This window comes from Phaseolus vulgaris, chromosome 1 (genome assembly GCF_000499845.2).
Source record: "Phaseolus vulgaris cultivar G19833 chromosome 1, P. vulgaris v2.0, whole genome shotgun sequence".
In the NCBI taxonomy this organism is placed as follows: Eukaryota; Viridiplantae; Streptophyta; class Magnoliopsida; order Fabales; family Fabaceae; genus Phaseolus; species Phaseolus vulgaris.
In genome coordinates this window covers 24,713,875-24,738,108 of record NC_023759.2, presented here as the reverse complement: position 1 = coordinate 24,738,108, position 24,234 = coordinate 24,713,875, and the positions used below count along the sequence as shown (strand labels likewise).

General features: G+C 45.3%; 1 protein-coding gene across 1 annotated transcript; it reads left to right on the top strand.

The window, feature by feature from the left end:
• Positions 1–19,529: 19,529 nt before the first annotated feature.
• LOC137815741 (uncharacterized) lies at positions 19,530–20,075 on the top strand. The gene has a single exon (XM_068618853.1). The coding sequence runs from the start codon at positions 19,530–19,532 to the stop codon at positions 20,073–20,075; it is 546 nt and encodes a 181-aa protein (XP_068474954.1).
• Positions 20,076–24,234: the final 4,159 nt, after the last annotated feature.

Sequence of the window (24,234 nt, the reverse complement as noted above, 5' to 3'; positions counted from 1 at the left end):
TTTAAAGTGTTTTTTAAACTAAGTGAAAAACAACCTATTGTTTTGTCGAAACAACCGATTGTTTTACACTTAGGTGTTTTTGAAAAGGTTGAAAACTGTTTTGGTTGGTTGACTTGTTGTCAAACCAAAACAACCGATTGATTCGCTCTTTCAATCGATTGTTTGTTTGAAAATCCTAACTGAAACTGTTTTATTAGTTAAGTGAGCTTTAAATGATTTTACAACTGAATACGCTCCTGCTTTAAATGCTTTGACCATTCTTTGAAAGCTATAAATAGTTTGGTTAAGTTTTATAACAAACAATTAAGATAGAAAAACAGATTGGAGTTTTTCATAAATTGCTTTCAAGATTTGAGTTTTCACTTTTGAGCTTTGGTTTATCAAGAGAGAGTGGAATAGGATTACATCTGTATTGATTTCAATTCATTCTGTAACAAGTGTAATTCGTCCTGAATACTTTTTACATTCTGGTGTTGTAAAGCCAAGAAGGGTTGTGTGTTATTAAGGTCAAGATCAACATTCTTGGTGTGTGTGCTGAGCCAAAGGAAGTGTGTTTCTTGAGGGGATCAAGGTCACTTCTTTGGTGGTGTGTGTATGTAATCTAGTTTTGATTACTTAATGGATTTCCAGTGGTTCCTGGGAAACTAGATGTAGCTCTTGGTTTAAGAGTGAACCAGTATAAATTATTTGTGCATCTCTCTCTTCCTTAAACTCTTTAAATTCAGTTGCTATTGTTTCTACTGGTATAAACAACCGATTGTTTCTTCGAAACAACCGATTGTTTTTCTGGTGCTTTGCTGTTTTGAGGTGTGTTTCTTGGCTAACTGAATTCCTAATCTGGTTTCTTGTAAAGAAGTTCATTATAGCTTAAAAAGTTTGTGAAAACCCCCTTTAAACAATTCACCCCCCTCTCCTTTAAGGCCATACATTCTAACACATTCTTCAATGTGGTAAGAATTCTCCATTTTCCAGTCACCGGAAAGAACCTACCATCACCGAATTTCACTTTTGTGCGAAATGAGCATCCGAATCTGCAAACAACTCCTTCAGACCACACATATGATTCGTGCAACCTGTATCCAAATACCAAGTCTGATTTTTTTTAGTTTCATTTGATGTGGCTGCCATTAGTATTGCATGATCCTCTTCATCTTATTCGTGATTACTGTCTTCTTGAGCACAATTGGTAGCATGATTATCACCTTTTGATCTGCACCCATTTGCATAATGGTCGCGTTTATGGCATTTATAACACTCCACATTTGATTTATTATACATGCCTCCTCGTCCTCCGCAACCACGTCCTCCGCGCCAAGAGTTATTTAAACTTGGATTGTGATTGTAACCAATGCTGTTTTGTTCAGTGCCTCCATGATTCTGGCCACCATGACCTTTGCTGGAATAGTTATCACCACGTCCCCGTTCTTTTCCTTGTGAACTATCGTGTTTGTGATAGGAGCTACCAATTGAGGCTTGTGATTGTAAAGCCTGCTCAATTGGTTTTCCAAAATTATTGTCATTCATTCGTTGCAAATGCACTCGTAGGGAACCAGACAATAGCCTTACTGTTATTGTTGAAATGTCATTGGCTTCTTCAATTGCGCCAACAACATGTTCAAATATGGGAGTTAAAGATCTCAAAATCTTATCCACCTTTGCATACTCAGAATGTGTTTCACCATTGGTCTTCATCTGATTTTTCATGTCAAGAACTTTATTTATATGGACATCAACAGTCTCTGTGGTTTCCATCTACATCAGTTCATATTGTCGTCTTAGGGTTTAAAGACGCACCCTCTTAATCTTGTCATCACCTTTATAATTGGTTGACTAAATGATCCAAGCCTCACTTGCAGTTTTTGCTCCTTCTATTTGCTCAAACGTCTCGTCATTCATCCCTTGATGGATGAGATAAAAAGCCTTATTGTCCTTCTTCTTCTAGTCGCGATGAGCTACTTGTTGCGCCTCAGTTGCATTATCAGCTAATGCAGACACTCCACTCTCAACGATATCCCATAACTCATGATAATCAAACAAAACTCTCATTTGCACACACCACCGATTGTAATTTTTTCCATCAAGGATAGGGACTGATAATTGGGTAAAGTTCATGATAACAGACTGACTCTAATACGAGTTGTAAAAACTAATTGAAGGAAATAACAGAAGGAAAAAGATTGTAGAAATTGATTGAACGTAATTGTAAGTTGCTCAACTTTCTTATTTTTACTCAATGTGAGTTATACTCAAACTTAGATTCCTTTATTTTGGATGAAACACACTAGTGGAAAAATGTTTTTATCATGCCATTAATGTTATGTAGAATTTCCAAAATTTGACGTATCAATATTGTAGGGACATTTTTGTAGTTATTTAAAAAAAAGTTTACTTCAAATGTCTTAGGCTCGATATAAAATTCTATATTTACATCAGATACTAAAGTCACTCAATGTAAATGATCCTGTCGGTTGACTCGAGTGCAAGAGTCTTGCCACATCAAAGGTATCTTCTCTCGATCAGCTTCGCACCGCGCTAGCCTTCGATCTCCACGTCTCAAATCCTCTTGAGAACCTAAAGAAAACAAAGACACAGAATGGCGCCGCTACGGCCGATCGCGCTCTGACGCTCAAGACAGTGACGGAATCACCAAATACTAAGAGAGAAAAGCTAAACTCAAGGAACTGTGCAAGTATTCTCTCAGCGTACTCAAGTGTTCTCAAAAGCGTAAAGAAGTGTTCTAAACGCGCGTACCTCAGAAGTTCGTTAGAGTTCCTTATATACCTTAGCACTTTCTCTCTCCTAACGGTTACACCTCTGGACACGTGGCTCGCATCCAGCTGTACACGTGTCACCATCTGGAGCCCCCTTCTACTTGAGCGTCACCTCTACTCTTCAAGCTATTCGACTAAGTTACCCATGCAAGGAGTAACTCGGTGCGTAGCTTCCTTGGAGCGCGATCTCTTCTAAGTGGCGAGTACGGGGTGTCACCATGCACACCTTCTCTGTGGTCTCGCCTGCCGCTATCACGATCTGCTTCACTTGCGCATCATGCATGTTCTGGGAAACTGTTCCCTTGCCTCGACCTCTGGCTAGGGAATGATCATCTGACAACCTCATGCTTCGTGCTCGTACTTCATGAAAGCTGTAAGCAAGCCTTCTTGATCTTTCGGCGATGTGCCCCTTTCGGCAGTCTCTAACCACTTGGTCGCCTAAAACTCACATACGGCGACTATGACGCGAGCCTGGTGACCGCCGGTTATACATACCAGAGATCGAAGAACGCCAAGCTAACAATTGGCGACTACACAAACTTGCCGATGTGCTTCCCTTTTGTCAGCCAGGTGTTCCGCTCAACACGTCTACATTATCGCTTGCTGCCATGTCGTCACTTCTGACTACCTGATCGGTACACAAGCCCCCCAGTCTTAAGCTGAGACTTGACCAGCGAAAAGACTAAGAGGTCACGTCATCGCCGATCTACGTGGCACTGGTGCAGACTTCCGTACGTCCGTACCCTCTGCTTTTCTAACGCTCCACCAACCTCTTTTTCCATCACTCGACACGTGGCTTCATTAACGGTCGTCTTCAACTGTCGTTTGTGCTTCCGAAAACGTTCGAAAAACCCTTAAACCCTTTGCGCTTCCATTGTTCCATCATCTTTCTTCACTCTCAAGCATTCCAAGCGTTTTCTCTGCAAACCATGAAGCTTCTCGTCTCTCTCAATCTCCAACTTTCTTCAACGCTCATCCGATCACAAAAAGGTAACCCTTTTACTCCTCCTATGGGTATTTGCTGCATTTTAATCGGTTTGCATCATCCATTAACTGTCTGAAGCATACGTTGTGGGCTGTTTTTTCCTTTTCTCCTTTTCTCGTAATTAGGGCTTCGTCCTTCATAACGTTTATCTCAGCGAACCCTTATTCGTTCGCTCTGTCTTCTTCGTCCCCAATCGAGTCGTTCTCTGTTATCCTCATTTCATCCCTTTCTCTTTCCTTTGCAGTTCCCGCGATGGCTCACACGAAGTCCACCGCGAACCCTCCTCCTTCATCGCGAAACCCTCCACCCCAAGCGCGTAGGGTTGCCCCTGGGGCAAATCCTCCACCAGCGCGCAACCCACCACGAGTCTCTGGTGCTCCTTCTAATCAGGCTGAGAGGCCTACTTCTTCTCACGCCAATCCTACTCAGGCAACTCAACCAGTCACCGGAGGAGCCTCCCTTCCTCTACGAGACTATAAAGAACTCTACCCTTAGGCCACCCCAACTCTGCTGAAAGAGACATCCTCAATAAACACCGAGTTGGGCGTGTACCGACTGCGGAAAGGAGACCAATCCGACCTCTCCTTCCACAAAGAGCACGATAGCAAAATGATCGTGCTGCCCTACCTCCCAGGGGAACCGATCTGCGCGGATAATAAGGGTAACAACGACGAGTTGTTCTGCTTTATCTACACGACATTCTTCAAGAAAGTGAAGCTTAGGCTTCCTTTTACCCGCTTCGAGAGAGAGCTACTAACCGAGCTCAACGTCGCCCCTGCCCAGCTTGATCCCAACAGCTGGGCGTTCGTGAGGGCATTCCAAATCATCTGCGCACACTTGGGGCTGCCGACTTCAGTGGATGTCTTTCTTTTCCTGTTCGAGGCCAAGAATCCCGGAGATCGCCTCCGGATTAGCTTGAACGAGATTGCTGGGAGGTCAATCCTCTCGATCTTCCAGCAATCTTACAAAGACTGGAAGGGGAAGTTCGTCAAGGTGTGCCAAAACGACCAAGACCCTTCCCTGCTCGACGGCTTCCCCTTGTACTGGGTACGCAAGGGGAACAAAGACTCCAAAGAAAGCTTCAGGAGGCCAAGGAGTCCTAACAATATTGGGGAGTTAGACAAAGATCTCTGCCTCTTCTGGAAGAGTGTGGTTGCTGCCAACATCACCCTCCCCACCTCAAGATCAAGATCAAGAGAACATGGAGGCCAATCAACAAGATCAAGAAGAGGTAGAGGCACAAATGGAGGACGCCCATGGAGGTCAAAGCCCACCTCAAAGGCTTACAAGAAGCATGTTCAAAGCTTTAGGAGCTAGGGGACATTTATTTTCTCTTTTTGTAATTTCTTTAGTTGAAGGTGCTTAGAGGGAAACATTAGAAACCTCTATTGTTATAGCATCTTTTAGTCTTTAGTTAGGAGCTTTAGGGGGGGTGTGTTAGTAGATAGGTGTAGAAGTAGAATAGGAGGTGCCAAAGTGAAGGAAGGAGTCACACCTTCCTCATGCTTGGGTTTTGGCGCCGATTCTAGATGTCTCTTAGGAGGGAATTTTTGAATTTGTGTTGCTTGCATTTCAGCACCTTAGGCTATAAATAGAGGTGCTCTCTTTGTAAAATTCAGATTTGAATTTATTTAAAGAAACTATACCCAAAATTGGAGTGAGCATTGGAGAGCTTTTGAGCCTTCTTCTCTAGTCTTATCTTAAAGGATCCATGGTGTCCTCAAGTGGCGGCAGCACACTCATCTAGGAGCAACCACACTTCTAGTGGCGTGATCATTAATCATTCATCCATCCTCATGAGCAATTCTCTTCTCCTTCCTTTCTTCTTTGTTAATTCCTTGTCTTAGCTTGTTTCTTTGTTGTTTTTGGTTCGGTTTTTAAGTTTTCCAGCAGCTGTTCTTATTCTTCTTTGTGTTTGGTTCGGTACTTTTCTTTTTCCAGCAAGTATTTTCAGTTCTATGCCTTTCTTTTACATTTTGTTCGGTTCAGTTTGCTTCCCTTCCAATTCTATTCGGTGGATTTAAGTTTTACCTCTTTTTGTTGGTTCAATTTGACAATAATTGGATCTTCTATATGAGTTTGTGTTTTGGCACTAGTTTTGGTGAGTTCTTGTTCATAGAACCTTGATCCATTTCTATGATAAAGTGCCTAGCTCTTAACCAACTCAAGATGATTCCTAAGAATGCCAAGAATCATTCTAATTGTGCTAGTGGAATCACATCACCCACCGCCTCAATAATCTCCTTCGAGTTCCTTGAGGACCAACTAGAAGCCCACATAGGTTAGCTCCTGCCCCAGCACCAAGTCTTTCACTTCGAGTTAACATTAACTTAGCGTTTTCACCACTATATTTTGGCATTTTATTATTCTGTGTTGTCTCCGATCTTTCATCCATGTACTGCTTGTGTTATCTCTATATGAATGCGCTTGTGTCTTTTGCTTCTGTTTTGGTTGCTTACCTATCCCTCATCTTGTGCAGATAATATGTTGGGCAAAGAGAAACTGGCAGAACTGAGGGCAATCGCCCGATCCCACAAGCTAGCGGCGGTCTCCCAAACCGTGCCCAACTCGATGGTGGAGATCGCCGCCGCTCAAGGCAAAACTCCTCCCCGAGGTGCAACCTCTTCCGGGGTACTACCCGCCCCTCAAAGGAAAAAGCTGATCTTGAGGAAACCAAAAAGGAAAACTCCTCAAGTGGTGCAAGAGGAAGAAGAGGATGAAGAAACCACCGAGGATGGCCTCGTTACCAAGAGGACAAGGGTGGCCCCCTCTTCACCACCTGCAATCCAAACACCAACACCGCCCTCACCTCCAGCTCTACTACCACCAATCCAAGCGACACCCTTGCCCGCTGCACCCCCCGTGGTTGAAAGCAGCGACCCAAACTTCATAGAGAACCCTCCAAGCGCCTCCACGCCATTCGTATCTGCCGGAGAGGGTCCTCCTTCAACCACTTCTATTGTTGGGGCCGCACCAGGAGGAGATGAGGGCGCTCATAACTCGCCGATACTCACAACAGAATCTCCGACCTCACCACCACGCCAAGAAACCCCCCTTGCCCTTCAAACTCAAGAGGGTGGTGGTGAAAGTCAGCACCAAACTCCTCCAGCACCTCCAGCAGCAACAACCTCAAGCCTCCCAAACTCCCTCGAAGAGATCTTGGGACCCTTCACAGCTAAACTGAAGATGATGGCGGAGGATCTCCCCTTGATTGTATCGAAATTCGTGAAGGACTCCCTCAAGAAGCTCCAAGAGGAGAACTCAGCGCTCAAGGAGTCAAATCTGATTACAAGGGCTGAGGCTGAAAAACTCTCGTGCAACCTGCTGATCACCGAGCTCGAGCACTCAAGGCTGGAGGATGCCATGGACGCGGAGCTAAGAAGCACGCGCAAGGAGGCCTCCGACTTGCACCAGAAACTGCACCTCCAAGTCCAAGAGAAGATTGACTTGGAAAGCAAACTTGTCCCTTACAGGCTCAAGGTGGCGGACTTGGAGGCTGCAAAGAAGGCGGATGCGACCAAGATGGAAAACCTTGAGAAAAGGTCAGCAGATCGGGAGGTGCCCCTTGGGAAGGTTGAAAAGGATAGGGACGATGCCATTGCTGAGCTCGCCAAAGCTCGAGAGGAGGCCACAAAAATTGTTGCAGAATTGGCCCAGGCTCGGGACGAAGGCAAAAAGGTTGCTGAAGACCTTGCTCGAGCTCGCGAGGAAACCGAAGAGCTGAAGAAACAAACACAAGAGCTCGAGCAGAGCACTGCCCAAGTCCTCACCGCCGGGTTTGACGCCGCTCTGGAGCAAGTAGCATGTCAGTACCCCGAGCTCGACCTCTCCATGGTGTCAATCTACAACGAGGTGGTGGATGGGAAGATCGTACCCTCCGAAGACTAGCTGCCTCCCTCCATCACCTTGTTTTTGAAACTTGGCGCTCATCTTTTGTTTGTAATTTTCGTTTACGTAACTGTTTATGTATGTATGTAAACTCGAACAGCCACTTCTTGTATAACTTTCAATGCTGAAAAGTTGTCTTCTAATACTTCTCTTTAAATGCTTCTTACTTGTTGTGTGGTTAATCAACATAACCGGTGAGACTTGCTTAAACAAATTAACTCAGCGATACTTCGGGCTTAACCATTCACTCACTGCTTTGAACTTGAGCAAACTGTTAATCTTATAACAATTTATCGAACTGTTAACTCAAAGTAAAACATGAGCAACTATTAACTCTTAAGCGATGACATTTAATATAACTTGCAAACTTAAGGCAATAAACCTTGACGTAAGTTACTTACTAGGAAGCAGGTGTTAACTAAAACTAGTATCACAATGCAGTTTACCTGATCTGCCCAGAAAAGTGAGCCCTTATTCTTGTCATCGCCTGGAACTTTCTGATCGCCGTGGGTTCTGGCGATGTGAATTTTCTTGCCTTTATGACTTGGCCATTGTTCCCTCATCTGGGAGGTAGAGGCGCCTCTCGGATCTTTCTCTACCTCCCTGAGTTTCAGAGCAATGAGCTGGATAGTGAGGTGTTCTCTCTGAACCTACCTTAGCTATCTTTTTAACTTCTTTCACCCTTCGCGTCATACCTGAACTCGTTCGAGACGAGAAGGATTTTATCTGTCTTCGCACAGCCTACAAGCGTGGAAGCTTTCTCTGGTCTTACTAAGTCAATATTGATGTTTCACTTAAAGGGGGAAAGGCGTTTTCCTTCCTTCCCCACCGTTTAAGGTCACGAACACCCCTGACTTTTCAGTTCACCTTGCCTGAACTCACTCTGAGGTGAGAAGGACTTTTTCTTGCCTGCACCCGCTCGAAGGCGAGTAGGACTTTTACTTGCCTTCACTCGCTCAGAGGCGAGGAGGACTTTTCTCTTTCTCGCCTGCACTCGCTCGGAGGCGAGGAGGACTTCTTCTTGCCTACACTCGCTCAAAGGCGAGGAGGACTTTTCTCTTTCTCGCCTGCACTCGCTCAACGGCGAGGAGGACTTTTACTCTTTCTCGCCTGCACTCGCTCAAAGGCGAGGAAGACTTCTTCTCTTTCTCGCCTGCACTCGCTCAAAGGCGAGGAGGACTTTTACTCTTTCTCGCCTGCACTCGCTCAAAGTCAAGGAGGACTTTTTCTCTTTCTCGCCCCAAGACGCACGAGAGCGTTGAGGTCTTTAGTCATCACTGGTGCCTCCGATCGCCGAGAGACGATGAGGACTTTAAAACTCTAACTACTGCCGCCGATCGCCGAAAAACGATGGGGACTTTAAACTTTTAACTGATGCCGCCTGATCCTGCCTGTTGACCAAGACGCTGGAGCCTTGCCTCGTCAAACCTGGATCAACTTCTGCGCCGTGTTAGCCTCCGTCCTTCTCTGTGATTCACCTCAAGAACCTGCAAAGACAGAACGGCGCCGCTGCAGCCGATCACGCTCCGACGCCCAAGTCAACGACTGAACCACCAAATACTAAGAGAAAGCTCAAGAACTCTAAGGAACCGCGCAAAAGTTCTCTCTCAGCGTACTCAAAACTCGCAAGCGTAAAGAAGTAATTTGAACGTGCGTACCTCAGAAGTTCGTTACAATCTCTTATATACCTGTGCACTTTCTCTCTCCTGACAGTTACACATCTGGACACGTGGCTCGCATCCAGCTGTACATGTGTCACCATCTGGAGCTTCCTTGACTTGGGGGCCACTTCTCATTCTTCAGGCTTTTGGCTAAGTTACTTATGCATGACACACTCAGCGCATAGCTGCCTTGGAGCGTGATCCCTTCTGCGTGGCGAGTTCGGGTGCCTTCATACACACCTTCCCTGTGGTCTCCCCGGCCGCCTTCATGATCTACTTTACTTGCTTCACCGTGTATGTTTAGGTAAGCTGTCTCCCGAGCTCATCCTCTGGCCAGCTGGGAAATGACTATCTGCCTCCCTCTTCGGCGATGTACTTGTTTCGGCGATCTCTAACCACTAGGTCGTCTGGGTTCACATCCGGCGACTTCATCTCAAACTCGGTGACCGCCGGTTTGGGTATGCTAGAGATCGGAGCATGCCAACTTAATGACTGGCGACTACACGAACCTCCCGACTTTCTTCCCTTCTGCCAGCCAGGTGTCCCGTTCAACACGCCTATATAATAGCTCGATGCCACGTCATCACTTCCGACTACCAGGGCGGTACACAAGCCTCCCAGTCTTAAGCGAAGACTTGTCCAGCGAAAAGACTAAAGGAGTCACGTCCCTACCGATCTACGTGGCGCTGGCGCAGAATTCCAAACATTCGTACTTTCTGCTTTCCTGACGCTCCACCAAACACCTTTCCAATCATCCGACACGTGGCTTCATCAACGGTCCTCTTTAGCTGTCGTTTACGCTTCCAAAAATCATTTAAAAAACCCTTAAACCCTTTTCATTTTTACTGATGGAGATCAAGCCCAAGAGAACATGGAGGCCACTCATCAAGCTCAAGAAGAGGTGGAGGCACAAATGGAGGATGCCCATGGAGGTCAAAGTCCACCTCAAAGGATTACAAGAAGCATGTTCAAAGCCTTGGGAGCAAGAGGACATTTATTTTCTCTTTTTGTAGTGTCTTTAGTTGAAGGTGCTTAGAGGGAAACCTTAGAAACCTCTTTTGTTATAGCATCTTTTAGGTTTTAAATAGGACCTTTAGGGGGGTGTATTAGTAGATAGGTGTAGGTGTAGTTTTTGGGAGGTGTCATAGTAGAAAAAGGTCACACCTCCCATGTGACTTGTTTTTGGTGGGAATTTCAAATGAGTTTATTTGAAATTTCCCACCTATTTTTCAGCACCTTAGGCTATAAATAGAGGTGCTTCCTTTGTAAAATTCAGATTTGAATTTTATCTAAAGAAACTATACTCAAAATTGGAGTGAGCATTTGGAGAGCTTTGAGCTTCTTCTCTAGTCTTATCTTGAAGGACCATGGTTTCCTCAAGTGGCGGCTTCCACACTCATCTAGGAGCATCCATTCTTCTAGTGGCGTGATCATCCAACCATTCCTCCATCTTCATGAGCATTCTCTTCTCCTTCCTTTCTTCTTCTTCAATTTGTTCTTATTGCCTTGAGTTTTGAGTTGTTTTTGTTTCGGTTCCTTTAATTTTCCAGCACCTATTTTCTGTTTAGTTTTTAAATTCTGTTCGGTTCTTTTGTTTTGAAGTTCAATTCTGTTCGGTTTGTTCTTTTCCTTCTCCTTTGTTGATTCAATTTGACAATATTTGGTTCATCCAAATGAGTTTGGAATTTGGTACTTGTTTTGGTGAGTTCTTGATCTTAGAACTATGATCCAACTTCTAAGAAAGTGCCTCTACATTTTCCAGCTCAAGGTGATTCCTCAAAGTGTCAAGAATCTTGTTCTATGTGGCTATTGGAATCACATCATGTGGTATCCAGTGCCATTTTTGAGTTAACATCTTGAAGTTTCTGTGGTATAAATTTCATAATCCAGTTCGCTCTACAACGTTCCAGTTAAATCAGTGAATATCAAACACAGTTTGCATTAAAAAAAAAATTCCAGTAGCTAAATTTTTTTTGTTTTCTTCATCTACTCTAGTGCTTTTCCTTAGGTATTCTTTTGTGTGCCTACTTTTCTCATTGAGTTCTTTATTTTCTTGATTGTCTTTCATTCTTACTCTTTGAGTTTGTCTTACACATAGTTTTCCTTTTGCAATTACCTTTCCTTGCTTATACCTTTTCTTGTTTGTCTTTATTGTTTCATTGGTTTTGTGGTGGTTTGCTCTTAAGATTGGTGTGCTTGCTTTGACATATTTCATTTGAGGATTCCAAGGCCTCAAGATCAGATTGGTGCAAGAACATTATTTCTTTGAGAGTGATATCTTTTCAGCCTTAAATTCACTTCGGCAGTTTCAATTGGAAAGCTCACTGTTTTTGCTAATTTTTAACTTGTTTGCTGTTTTGTGTGTTTGCTGTTTTTTAATTACAAATGGCTGGATCTTCAAGTGATGCATCCTCCAAGCAGAATTCTCCTTCCAAAGCTTCAATTCTTGGTGAATTACATGAAGCTCAAAAAACAATTAGAAGGTTGGAAGAGAAATTGCAAAAGATGGAGGTCAAACAAACTAGACCATCTCCTTCTATCCATGATGGACATCATTCTCATAGACCATCTTCAAGAGCTTCTTCAAATGATGTTGGCCGTGAAGATGAGCATAGGAGAAGGAGACCTCCACCCCAAGTCCATGGACAAAGACATCATCACCAAGGGGAAAGAATTCACTACGGCAATGGCTTCTACCATGATGCAAAGTCCAAGCTTCCTTCGGTCAAACTACCTTGTTTTAATGGTTCTAGTGATCCAAATGTGTATTTAGATTGGGAGGCTAAGTGTGAACAAATTTTTGAGATCCATGAGATCCAAGATGAGCATAAGCTCAAGCTAGCCACCCTAGAGTTTAGTGATTATGCCATGAAATGGTGGCATGGGATTGTAAAGGACATTATCTATCACAAGGGTCCTCCCGTGGACTCTTGGAACTCTTTAAAGGATCATATGCGCGCTAGGTTTGTGCCCCCACATTTTAGGAAAGACCTCATGTTGAGACTCCAACGGTTTCAACAAGGCACGCTAAATGTGGATGAATATTATAAGGAGCTTGAGACGCTTGTGCTTAAAATTGAATTAGAAGAAAGTGAAGAAGCCATGGTTGCTAGGTTTGTGAGTGGTCTTAGGAAGGATATCCAAGACATTGTTGAGTTACAAGAGTATTCATCATTGGGCTCTTTAGTTCATCTTGCAATGAAGGTGGAAGCCCAACTTGCTAAGAAAAACTCTTTTAAAAATGCTTCCAATAATGGATACTACTCAAAGTCTTGGAGAAACAAAACTTCTTTTTCAAAACATCCTTCCAAAGATTCTTCTTTCAAACCCAAGGAATCTAAGCCATCAACATCTAGACCTAAGTCTCCCACTAGAACATCTAACACTAAATGCTTTAAATGTATGGGTTATGGTCATATTGCTGCAAATTGTCCTTCAAAACGAAGTATGTACATGCATGAGGGCATTGTAGTTAGTGAGCATGATTCGGATTCTTCAAAGCATTCATTGCATTCTCATGCATCTAGTGAGGAAGAGAGTGAATGTCCACTTGAAGGGGACTTGTTAGTTGTGAGAAGACTTCTTGGACAAGTTTCACAACCTTTTGATGAAAGTCAAAGGGAAAATATTTTCCATACAAGATGTCTTATTCAAAACAACATTTGTTCCTTGATAGTGGATGGGGGTAGTTGTGCAAATGTGGCTAGTACAAGAGTAGTAGATAAGCTTGGATTGCCTACTATCTCTCATACAAAGCCCTACAAATTACAATGGCTTAGTGAAGTAGGAGAAATAATTGTTAATAAACAAGTCCTCATCCATTTCTCCATTGGAAAATACAAAGATGAGGTATTATGTGATGTTGTGCCCATGGAAGCCACTCATGTTCTTTTGGGAAGGCCTTGGCAATTTGATAGAAAAGTTTTACATGATGGCTTTACCAACAAATTATCTTTTGAATTCCATGGTCACAAGGTTACTTTAAAATCTCTCTCTCCAAGAGAAGTCCATGAGGACCAAGTTATCATGAAGAAAAAGAGGGAGAGTGAAAAAGATAAAAAAGATAAAAAAGATAAGAGTTCTAAGCCTACACTCCTTGTGTCTAGGCGTGACATTGAAAGGGAAATAGTGGCTCATCATCCTCTTTTTTTAGCCATCCCTAGAACTCTTAGCATAGAAACACTTGTTGATAGTCCTCATTGCTTGGAAAATTTGGTAGAAGAGTTCAAAGATGTGTTTCAAGATCCTCCAAATGGCCTTCCACCTTTGAGAGGGATTGAGCACCAAATTGATTTGATACCGGGCTCTTCTTTACCAAATCGTCCCGCATATAGGACCAATCCAAGTGAAACCAAGGAAATTCGCCAACAAGTTGAGGCTTTGATTGAAAAAGGGTGGGTGCAAGATAGCATGAGTCCTTGTGCTATGCCTATCATCTTAGTGCCAAAAAAGGATGGCACATGGCGAATGTGTTCGGATTGTAGGGCCATAAATAACATAACCATTAAGTATAGGCATCCCATACCTAGATTAGATGATTTGTTGGATGAATTACATGGTTCAAAAATCTTTTCAAAGATTGATCTTAAAAGCGGCTACAATCAAATCCGTATCAAACCGGGTGATGAATGGAAGACGGCTTTTAAGACCAACTTTGGTTTATATGAGTGGTTAGTTATGCCTTTTGGTTTAACTAATGCACCAAGTACCTTCATGCGCCTCATGCATCATGTTCTTAGACCTTTCATTGGTAAGTTTGTTGTGGTTTACTTTGATGACATTCTCATTTATAGCTTATCTTTGAATGACCATAGGTTGCATGTTAGGCAAGTTTTGGAAACCCTTAGGAAGGAACATTTGTATGCTAACCTTGCTAAATGTATGTTTGCTCTTGATCATATAGAATTCCTAGGGTTTGTTGTGAGTTGTAAAGGGGTCCATGTGGACAAAACCAAGGTGGTGGCCATTCAAAAGTGGCCTACACCGAAATCTTTGAATGAGGTCCGAAGTTTTCATGGGCTTGCTTCTTTCTATAGAAGATTTGTCCCAAACTTTGGTACCATTGCCGCACCACTCAATGACATAGTGAAAAAGGATGTGGTCTTTCATTGGGGAGAAGCACAACAAAATGCTTTTGATACTTTGAAAGAAAAATTGACTAATGCTCCCATCTTGGCCCTTCCTAATTTCACTAAGACATTTGAGATTGAGTGTGATGCTTCAAGCATAGGTATTGGGGCTGTTCTCCTTCAAGAGGGCCACCCCATAGCCTATTTTAGTGAGAAATTGAAGGGAAGTCATCTCAACTATTCCACCTATGATAAGGAATTATATGCACTTGTTAGGGCTTTGTTTACTTGGCAACACTATCTTTTTCCCAAAGAGTTTGTGATACATAGTGATCATGAATCTCTTAAATATTTGAAAAGCCAAAACAAACTTAACAAGAGGCATGCTAAGTGGGTGGAATTCATTGAGCAATTTCCTTATGTGATCAAACACAAGCAAGGCAAAATAAATATTGTGGCGGATGCTCTTTCTAGAAGATACACCTTGCTAAATCTTTTAACCTCTCAATATCTTGGTTTTGATCACATTAAGGAACTTTATCATGATGACCTTGATTTTTCTCTCCTCTATCAAGAGTGTCTTAAGGGAGGACACAAAGATTTTTTTATTCAAGATGGCTTTCTTTTTAAAGGAAAACGTCTTTGTGTTCCCCAATGCTCTATTAGATTATCTCTTGTTAGAGAAGCTCATGAGGGGGGCTTAATGGGACATTTTGGGGTTGCTAAAACTTTGGATGTGTTGCATGAACATTTCTTTTGGCCTCATATGCATAAACATGTTCATAGTTTGTGTGATAAATGCATAGCTTGCCGCAAAGCTAAATCTAAAATGCATCCCCATGGTCTTTATACTCCTCTTCCTATCCCTTCAATGCCTTGGGTAGATATATCTATGGATTTCATCTTAGGCTTACCCAAGACATCAAAGGGAAAGGACTCCATTTTTGTGGTAGTGGATCGTTTTTCAAAAATGGCTCACTTTATTCCTTGCCACAAAGTGGATGATGCATGCCACATTGCAAACCTCTTCTTCCAAGAAGTGGTTCGCTTGCATGGGATTCCTAGGTCTATAGTGTCCGATAGAGATCCTAAGTTCTTGAGTCACTTTTGGAAGACCTTGTGGGGCAAGCTTGGAACTAAGCTTTTATTTTCTACCACTTGCCACCCACAAACCGATGGTCAAACCGAGGTGGTAAATAGAACTTTGGGACAACTATTGAGATGCTTTATTTCGGGGAATCCTAGAGTGTGGGAGAATTTACTACCCCATGTTGAGTTTGCATATAACCGAGTAGTAAATTCTACCACCTCCCATTCTCCTTTTGAGGTGGTCTATGGGTTTAATCCCCTAACACCTCTTGATCTTCTTCCTATTCCCCTTCTTGACGATGTCTTGTGCAAAGATGGGGATGAAAAGGCTTCTTTTGTGAAAACTTTGCATAAAGACATCAAGAAGAGAATTGAGAAGAAGGTTGGCAAGTATGCTGAACTTGCCAATAAGAGGAGAAAAGCATTGTTGTTTGATGAGGGCGATTGGGTTTGGCTTCACTTGAGGAAGGATCGTTTTCCTACTCAAAGGAAGTCCAAACTAATGCCTCGAGGGGATGGACCTTTCCAAGTCCTCAAGAGGATTAATGACAATGCTTATGAGTTAGATATGCCTGATACATTCTTAGGTAGTCATACTTTTAATGTCAGCGATCTAACTCCTTTTTCTGTAGGTCTCCAGAATTCGTGGTCGAATTCTCTCCAACTCGGGGAGTATGATGGAGATCAAGCCCAAGAGAACATGGAGGCCACTCATCAAGCTCAAGAAGAGGTGGAGGCACAAATGGAGGATGCCCATGGAGGTCAAAGTCCACCTCAAAGGATTACAAGAAGCATGTTCAAAGCCTTGGGAGCAAGAGGACATTTATTTTCTCTTTTTGTAGTGTCTTTAGTTGAAGGTGCTTAGAGGGAAACCTTAGAAACCTCTTTTGTTATAGCATCTTTTAGGTTTTAAATAGGACCTTTAGGGGGGTGTATTAGTAGATAGGTGTAGGTGTAGTTTTTGGGAGGTGTCATAGTAGAAAAAGGTCACACCTCCCATGTGACTTGTTTTTGGTGGGAATTTCAAATGAGTTTATTTGAAATTTCCCACCTATTTTTCAGCACCTTAGGCTATAAATAGAGGTGCTTCCTTTGTAAAATTCAGATTTGAATTTTATCTAAAGAAACTATACTCAAAATTGGAGTGAGCATTTGGAGAGCTTTGAGCTTCTTCTCTAGTCTTATCTTGAAGGACCATGGTTTCCTCAAGTGGCGGCTTCCACACTCATCTAGGAGCATCCATTCTTCTAGTGGCGTGATCATCCAACCATTCCTCCATCTTCATGAGCATTCTCTTCTCCTTCCTTTCTTCTTCTTCAATTTGTTCTTATTGCCTTGAGTTTTGAGTTGTTTTTGTTTCGGTTCCTTTAATTTTCCAGCACCTATTTTCTGTTTAGTTTTTAAATTCTGTTCGGTTCTTTTGTTTTGAAGTTCAATTCTGTTCGGTTTGTTCTTTTCCTTCTCCTTTGTTGATTCAATTTGACAATATTTGGTTCATCCAAATGAGTTTGGGATTTGGTACTTGTTTTGGTGAGTTCTTGATCTTAGAACTATGATCCAACTTCTAAGAAAGTGCCTCTACATTTTCCAGCTCAAGGTGATTCCTCAAAGTGTCAAGAATCTTGTTCTATGTGGCTATTGGAATCACATCATTTACTGTTCCATCATCTCTTTGCCTTCTCAAACGCTCTGAACTTCCTCTGCAAACCCACGACGCTCTTCAACTCCTCTCAATCCCCAACTCCCTTTAGCATTTGTCTGATCATCGAAAGGTACTTCTTTTACTTCTTCTGTTGATGTTTGCTGCATTTTAACCGATTCGCATCATCCATTAACTATCTGGTGCATACGCTGTGGGTTGTTTCTTCTTCTCCCCGTTCGTAACTTAGGGCTTCATCTTCCATTTCTTTCAACACAACGAACCTTCGTTCGTTCGTTTTTCATCCTTCATTCACCATTAAGTCGACCTTTGCAACCTTCACTCACCTTTTCTTTTCCTTTTTCCTTTGCAGTTCCTGCGATGGCTCGAACAAAGACCACCGCGAATCCTCCTCCCTCGTCACGAAACCCCCCATCTCAAGTTCATAACCCACCGCGAGCACCTGGTGCTCTCTCTTCCCAGGCTGAGAGGCCTGCAACCTCTCGCCCCAACCCCACACTGGCTACTCCACCAGTCGCTGGAGGAGCCTCCATCGCCTCTCCAGACTACAAGAAGCTATACCCTTGAGCCACTTCAACTTTGCTGAAGGAAACTTCCTCAGTAAACTCTGCTGTGGCAGTGCTTCGATTGAAGAAAGGGGACGAGCCCAACCTTTCGTTCCACAAGGAGCACGATGACAAACTGACGGTGCTGCCTTGCCCCTCCGACGTGCCAGTTTGCGCAGATGACAAAGGGAACAACGGCGAGTTGTTCTGCTTTGTATACACCACCCTATTCAAAAAGGTGAAACTTAGGTTCCCCCTTACCCGTTTCGAACGGGAACTACTAACCGAGCTCGACATCGCCGCCGCCCAGCTCCATCCCAACAACTGGGCATTCGTGCGGGCATTTCAAATTGTGTGCGCACATTTGGGACTACCGGCCTCGGTAGACGTGTTCCTTTTCCTGTTCGAGGCCAAGAACCCTGGAGATCGCCTTTGGGTGAGCCTAAACGAAATTGCTGGGAGGTCGATCCTCTCTATCTCCCAGCAATCTTACAAGGATTGGAAAGGTAAATTCGTCCAAGTGCGCCAGAATGATCGGGACACGTCGCTGCTCGACGGCTTTCCCTTGTACTGGGTAAACAAGGGTAAAGACTTCAAGGGAAGCTTTAGAAAACCAAGAAGCCCCGACAACATGGGCGATTTGGATAAGGACCTGTGCCTCTTCTGGAAGAGCGTGGCAGACGCTAACATCACCTTTCTCACCTCTGCGATCATCTCCTTCGAGGGCCAACTCGAGGCTCGCATAGGTCAGTGCTTACCTCAACATTATCGTTTTTGCCCTGTGCTGCATCTCTGTTATCCATTACTGGGCGTCCTGTCTGTTGCGCATTAGACTTGGCCTTTGTTTCCCGCACCACTTGTTTGTCTTATTTGCACACTTACTGATATTTTTACCTTTGTCTTTGAGCTTACCTGTACACCTTTGCACTATGCAGATCTCATGCTGGGTAAAGGCAAGTTAGCTGAATTGAGGGCGCTCGCCCGAGCCCATGGGTTGGCGTCGGGCTCCCAAACTGTGCCCAACTCAGTGGTGGAGATCGCCGCTGCTCAGGGCAGATCGCCCCCTCAAGGCCCAGCTCCTTCAGAAGCCTTGCCCGCCCAACAACGCAAAAAACTCATCCTAAGGAAGCCAAAGAGGAAAACTCCTCAGGTGGTCCATGAGGATGAAAAAGAAGACGATGAGGCAACTGAAGATGGCCTCATCACCAAAAGAAGAAGGGTGGCACCTTCTTCACCACCTGCTCCACCTCCTCTTCCAACACCAACACCGTCTTCACCACCAGCTCCCATTCCAACACCGCCTTCTCCCCCAGCTGCAACTCCGCCAGTTCAAGCAGTACCTTTGGCGGCTGCATTTCCTGCGGTTGAGGCTACTGAGCCCAACTTCATGGAGAACCCTCCGAGCGCCTCCACGCCATTCATATCCGTTGGAGAGGGTCCTCCTTCAACTGCCTCAATCGCCGAAGCCGCTCCAGGTGGGGATGAAGGTGCTCACAACTCGCCCATCATCATCACCGAGTCCCCCTCGTCACCACCGCGTCAAGAAGCTCCAACTCAACAACCAATCCAAGAGGGCGGTGGTGAGAGCCAGCACCAGGCTCCTTCAGCGCCTCCGCAAACAGCAGTTGCAAACCTACCCCTTGCGGTTAAGGGAATCTGGGAACCTTTCACAGCCAAACTCAGGATGATGGCAGAGGACCTTCCCTCCATCATATCTAAAGCTGTGGAGAGTTCCAGCAAGAAACTTCAGGACGACATCTCCGTGCTCCAAGAGGAGAATTGCCTAATAAGGATCGAGGCGGAGAAGTTGTCTTGCAACCTTATGCTGGCAGAGATCGACCATTCAAGAGTGGAGGACGCCATGAGCACTGAGCTGAGGGTGGCGCGCAAGGAGGCCATCGATCTGTGCCACAAGGTGCACCTCCTAGCTCAAGAGAAAATTGAGCTGGAGAGCAAACTGGTCCCATACCGTCTCAAGGTGGCTAGCCTGGAGGCGTCGATCAAAGCAGACGCAACCAAGGTAGAAAACCTTGAGAAGAGGTCAGTAGATCGGGAGGTCCTCTTGGGAAAAGTTGAAAAAGAGAGAGATGACACCGTGGCTAAGCTTGCTGAGGCCAAAAAGGAGAATGAAAGGATCGCCGCAGAGCTGGCCCAGGCGCAGGCGGAAAACAAGAGGGTTACTGAAGACCTCCTTCAAGCTCGTGCGACAACTAAAGAATTAAAACAGCAGACCGAGGGGCTCAAAAAGCAAACTGAAGAACTCGAGCTGAGCTCCGCCCAAATTCTCGCTGCTGGGTTTGACGCCGCCCTGGAGCAATTCGCCTGCCAGTATCCTGATCTGGACCTCTCCATGGTGTCACTAAACAACAAAGTGGTGGATGGGAAGATCGTTCCTTCTGAAGATTAGCCGCTTCCCTCCATCGCTTATTCCTCTGTTCTTTTCTTGCACAACTTACTTGTAATAATTTTTCCCTCTTTGGTACATGTATTTTGAACTAATACCACTGTATTATGAAGCTTTCTGCTTCTTTATACAATTTCTCTGTCAACTTTATTTCTTCTTGTATAAACCGCTTAAACGAAATTGACTTAGCAACTCTGCGAGCGCAACTGTTTACTAACTGCTTCAAACTATCAACTTCCGGACGATATCATTCCAATAACTCGTGAACTTTAAGGCAGTCGAGCTTCAGCGTAAAACTTATCTGCTAAACAGCACGTTTTAACGCAACTGATAGTTTAAGGCATAGCTCACCCGATCTGCTCTATTGAAACGGGCCTTAACTCTTGCCATCGCTTGAATTTCTTCTGATCGCCAAAGAGTCTTGGCGATACCAGCTTCCTCTTGCCTTCATAACTTGGCCATTGTTCCCTCATCTGGGGGGTAGAGGCGCCTTTCGGATCCTTCTCTACCTTCCCTGACTTTCAGAACAGCAAGCCGGATAGCTAAGTGTTCTCTTCGAACCTACTTTAGCTATCCCTTAAACTTCTTCCACCCTCCACACCGTACCTGAACTCGTTCGAGACGAGAAGGATTTTATCTTGCCTGAACTCGCTCATCGGCGAGAAGGTCTTTAACTCGCCTGAACTCGCTCATCGGCGAGAAGGTCTTTGACTCGCCTGAACTCGCTTGTCGGCGAGAAGGTCTTTAACTCGTGCCTCTACATTGCCCAGGGGCTACATCTTCTCTCCCCTGGAAACACTGAGGACTTTGCTGGTGCCTCTACATTGCCCCAGAGGCTACATCTTCTCTCCCCTGGAAGCACTGAGGACTTTTTACTGGTGCCCCTCTACATTGCCCCAGAGGCTACATCTTCTCTCCCCTGGAAGCACTGAGGACTTTTTACTAGTGCCTCTACATTGCCCCAGAGGCTACATCTTTCTCGCCTGCACTCGCTCGACGGCGAGGAGGTCTTTATCTCTTTCTCGCCTCCGGACGCGCGAGGGTGTTGAGGTCTTTTAACTGGTGCCTCCGATCGCCGAAAGACGATGAGGACTTTAAACTTTAACTGATGCCGCCAATCGCCGACAAACGATGGGGACTTAGAAGCTTTTTAGAAAGCATGCGACATAACTTCAAAACTCGCCTTAAATCACTTTTGGGTGACAAGGTCTTTCTTTTTTCAAAACTCTTGCAATAACAACAAACATGCAATCTAAAACACTTTAAACTTCGAAAACTCTTCTTTATTGGGTGGCCTCATTAAAAACCCTCCTTAGGGAAAAAAGAGTGCCCCCTTTTAAGCTGTTTTAACAGAAAACATGCAAACTCTTCGTGTTTGTTTTTACTTACAAAGCTTTTAACTGTAATATAACTTGAGGTGCGTGGCGTTCCAGGTGCGAGGAATCGCCCCTCCTTCCAACGTTTCTAAGCGATAGGCGGCGTTCCCGAGCGCCTCGGTTATCCTGAACGGTCCCGTCCACTTAGGCGACAACTTGTTCTCCATCTCGTACTGGTGGGCCTTCCTCATCACCAGGTCGCCTTCCTTAAACTGCCTTGGCATCACCCTCGAGTTATACCTTCGTTCAATCCTTCTTTTCACCGCCTCAGCCTTTACTCTCGCCTCCTCCCTGACCTCATCCAGCAAATCCAGATTCAGCCTTCTCTCCTCATTCGAGTCTTCCGCTACAAAGTTCTAGAATCTCAGCGAGCTCTCTTGAATTTCCACTGGAATCATTGCGTCGCACCCATAGACCAGGCTAAACGGGGTCTCATGGGTTCCTGACTGCTCGGTGGTGTGGTACGCCCAAACTATACGGGGTACCTCCTCGGCCCAACTTCCTTTGGCTTTCTCTAGCCTTCTTTTCAAACCTCTCAGCAATACCCGATTGGCTGACTCTACTTGGCCATTCGTCTGAGGGTGCTCGACGGATGCAAATACTTGCTGAATTCCCACCCCTTCGCACAGCTTCTTCAACAGGTGACTTGCAAACTGAGTTCCGTTATCTGACACTAGGCGCTTGGGCTCACCAAACCGGCACACGATGTTCTTCCACACAAAGCTTTCGATCTTGTGCGCGGTGATCTGGGCCACTGGTTCTACTTCGATCCACTTGGTGAAATATTCAATTGCCACCACCAGGTACTTCATCTGCCTGATCGCCAATGGAAAAGGTCCCAGAATGTCGATCCCCCATGTATGAAACGGCCAAGGGCTGTAAATCGACTTCAACTCCTCGGGAGGCGCCTTATGCCAATCGGCGTGCTGCTGACATTGCTTGCAATAGTGTGCATACTTCTTGCAGTCTTCTCTCATTGTAGGCCAATAGTAACCTGCACGGAGGGTTCTTGCGGCTAGAGCTCGACCCCCGACGTGGCTTCCACATATCCCTTCATGGAGCTCGGCCATGATTCTTGTACATTTCTCTCCGTGCACACATTCTAGGAGTGGGTGTGTGAACCCAAACCTATATGATCCGATCGGTCATCGGTAGTCGATGACGTCAGCAACAGAGAACCACGTGGACCACTCCCAGGGTGACACGTGGACCAGGTGGCAGAGAGGTCAGGGGGACGATCGCCAAGAGTGATGATCGGTGGTCAGTAACCAAGTTACCACCGACAGATCAGGCGGCAGAGAGGTCGGGGGATAGATCACCCAGAATGGTGATCGGTGGTCAGTAGCCAAGTGGCCACCAGCAGACCAGTTCCCAGACTCGCGCCTGGAGGCAGAGCGTGAGAAGCGAATAAACACTTATCAGTCATCGGGTGTATTGTCATCGGGGTCTCGTGTTACACGCAGTTAAACTGGGACTGAGGTTCCCAGCGAGAGCGTTACGCATGGATCTCGCATGAGCACACCTCAGGGAATCATGCACGAGAGTGGCCTGAGGGAACTAGTAAGCCAGTCAGTGATTGGTGATTCCCTCAACCCATTACGTGCGTGGCATCGTGAAGGGTAAGTCGCCTACGCAAAGAGCAACGTTTGGTGAGTGTGCCTAGACCAGCCACACCCAACGTTCTCCTAAGAGTATGCGATTTACCCAGATAAGAGAAATATCCTAAGCTACTCCGCGAGGGCATAACTTAGGCACACAAAGAGAAGCGCTAGAGCCCTTCCAGTAAATGACACGTGTGTGGTTAGATGTGAGTTGCAAGCCTCCACGAGTCACCATCTGAGAGGGGTGCGGTCCAGACAAAAGTACACTCCGTACCATTAAGGGTACAGACAGGTGCAGCGCAGCAAGAGTTTTTCACACACACTACTAGTTTTCTAGTCTTTGGTGGTTCTGTGGACTAACTTGATCGTCGGAGTGCAAACGGCCGCTAGAGGCGCCGTCTGTGTGTTTTGCAGGCCACGTTTGGAGAAGCAAGAGAAGGTTCTGAGGGTGATTCTGCAGAAGACGCAGTCGCGTAGACAGGGCAGAGAGTGCTACGAAGCGATTCCTCCACGTTCGAGTTGCCGGTAGGATCATTTGGCGCCCACCGTGGGGCCGAGTGAATCGTTGTCCCATATATACCACAGTTTTAAAGACTTACTAGAGTCTTATCAGTTTCGTTGATAGAGAAAGATGCCTAGAAACAGACAACCATCACCTGCGCCATCCACCGACGAAGGCGCTGTGACAATGGCGCAGGTCCTGGAAATGGTGCGCACGCTGCAGGATAACGCCGCAGCGTCAAAGGTTGAACAAGAGAGGATGCAGACGGAGCTAGCTGCGTCGCAAAGCAGGAACGACGAGCTGAATCGCGTCAACGAGGAGTTGAGAAGGACGCTGCAGGCGCAGAGGGAACACATGGTTGACGAAAGGGTGTCTAGGCAGCCCTCACCTCCAAGAGCGTTCCCCATGCCATTCTCCCCTGAGATCATGGGAACCATGGTGCCTCCCAACCTGGTGGGGGTGAAAGCATCGTTCAAGGGGGTAGAAGACCCGGAGGCGCATCTGACGGCGTTCCACACCCAGATGATGTTGTCTGGGGGTTCAGACGCTGTCTACTGCAAAATGTTTATGAGTACGCTCAGCGGAATCGCCATGGAGTGGTTCGTGAGCCTGCCAGAAGGACATATCACGTCTTTCTCTCAGTTCTCAAAGCTCTTCACTGAACAATACATCGTCAACAAGGC

What these genes read in the sequence shown, in the direction of transcription:
- LOC137815741 (XM_068618853.1), top strand. Translation starts at nt 19,530, where the DNA reads ATGAGCACTGAGCTGAGGGTGGCGCGCAAGGAGGCCATCGATCTGTGC.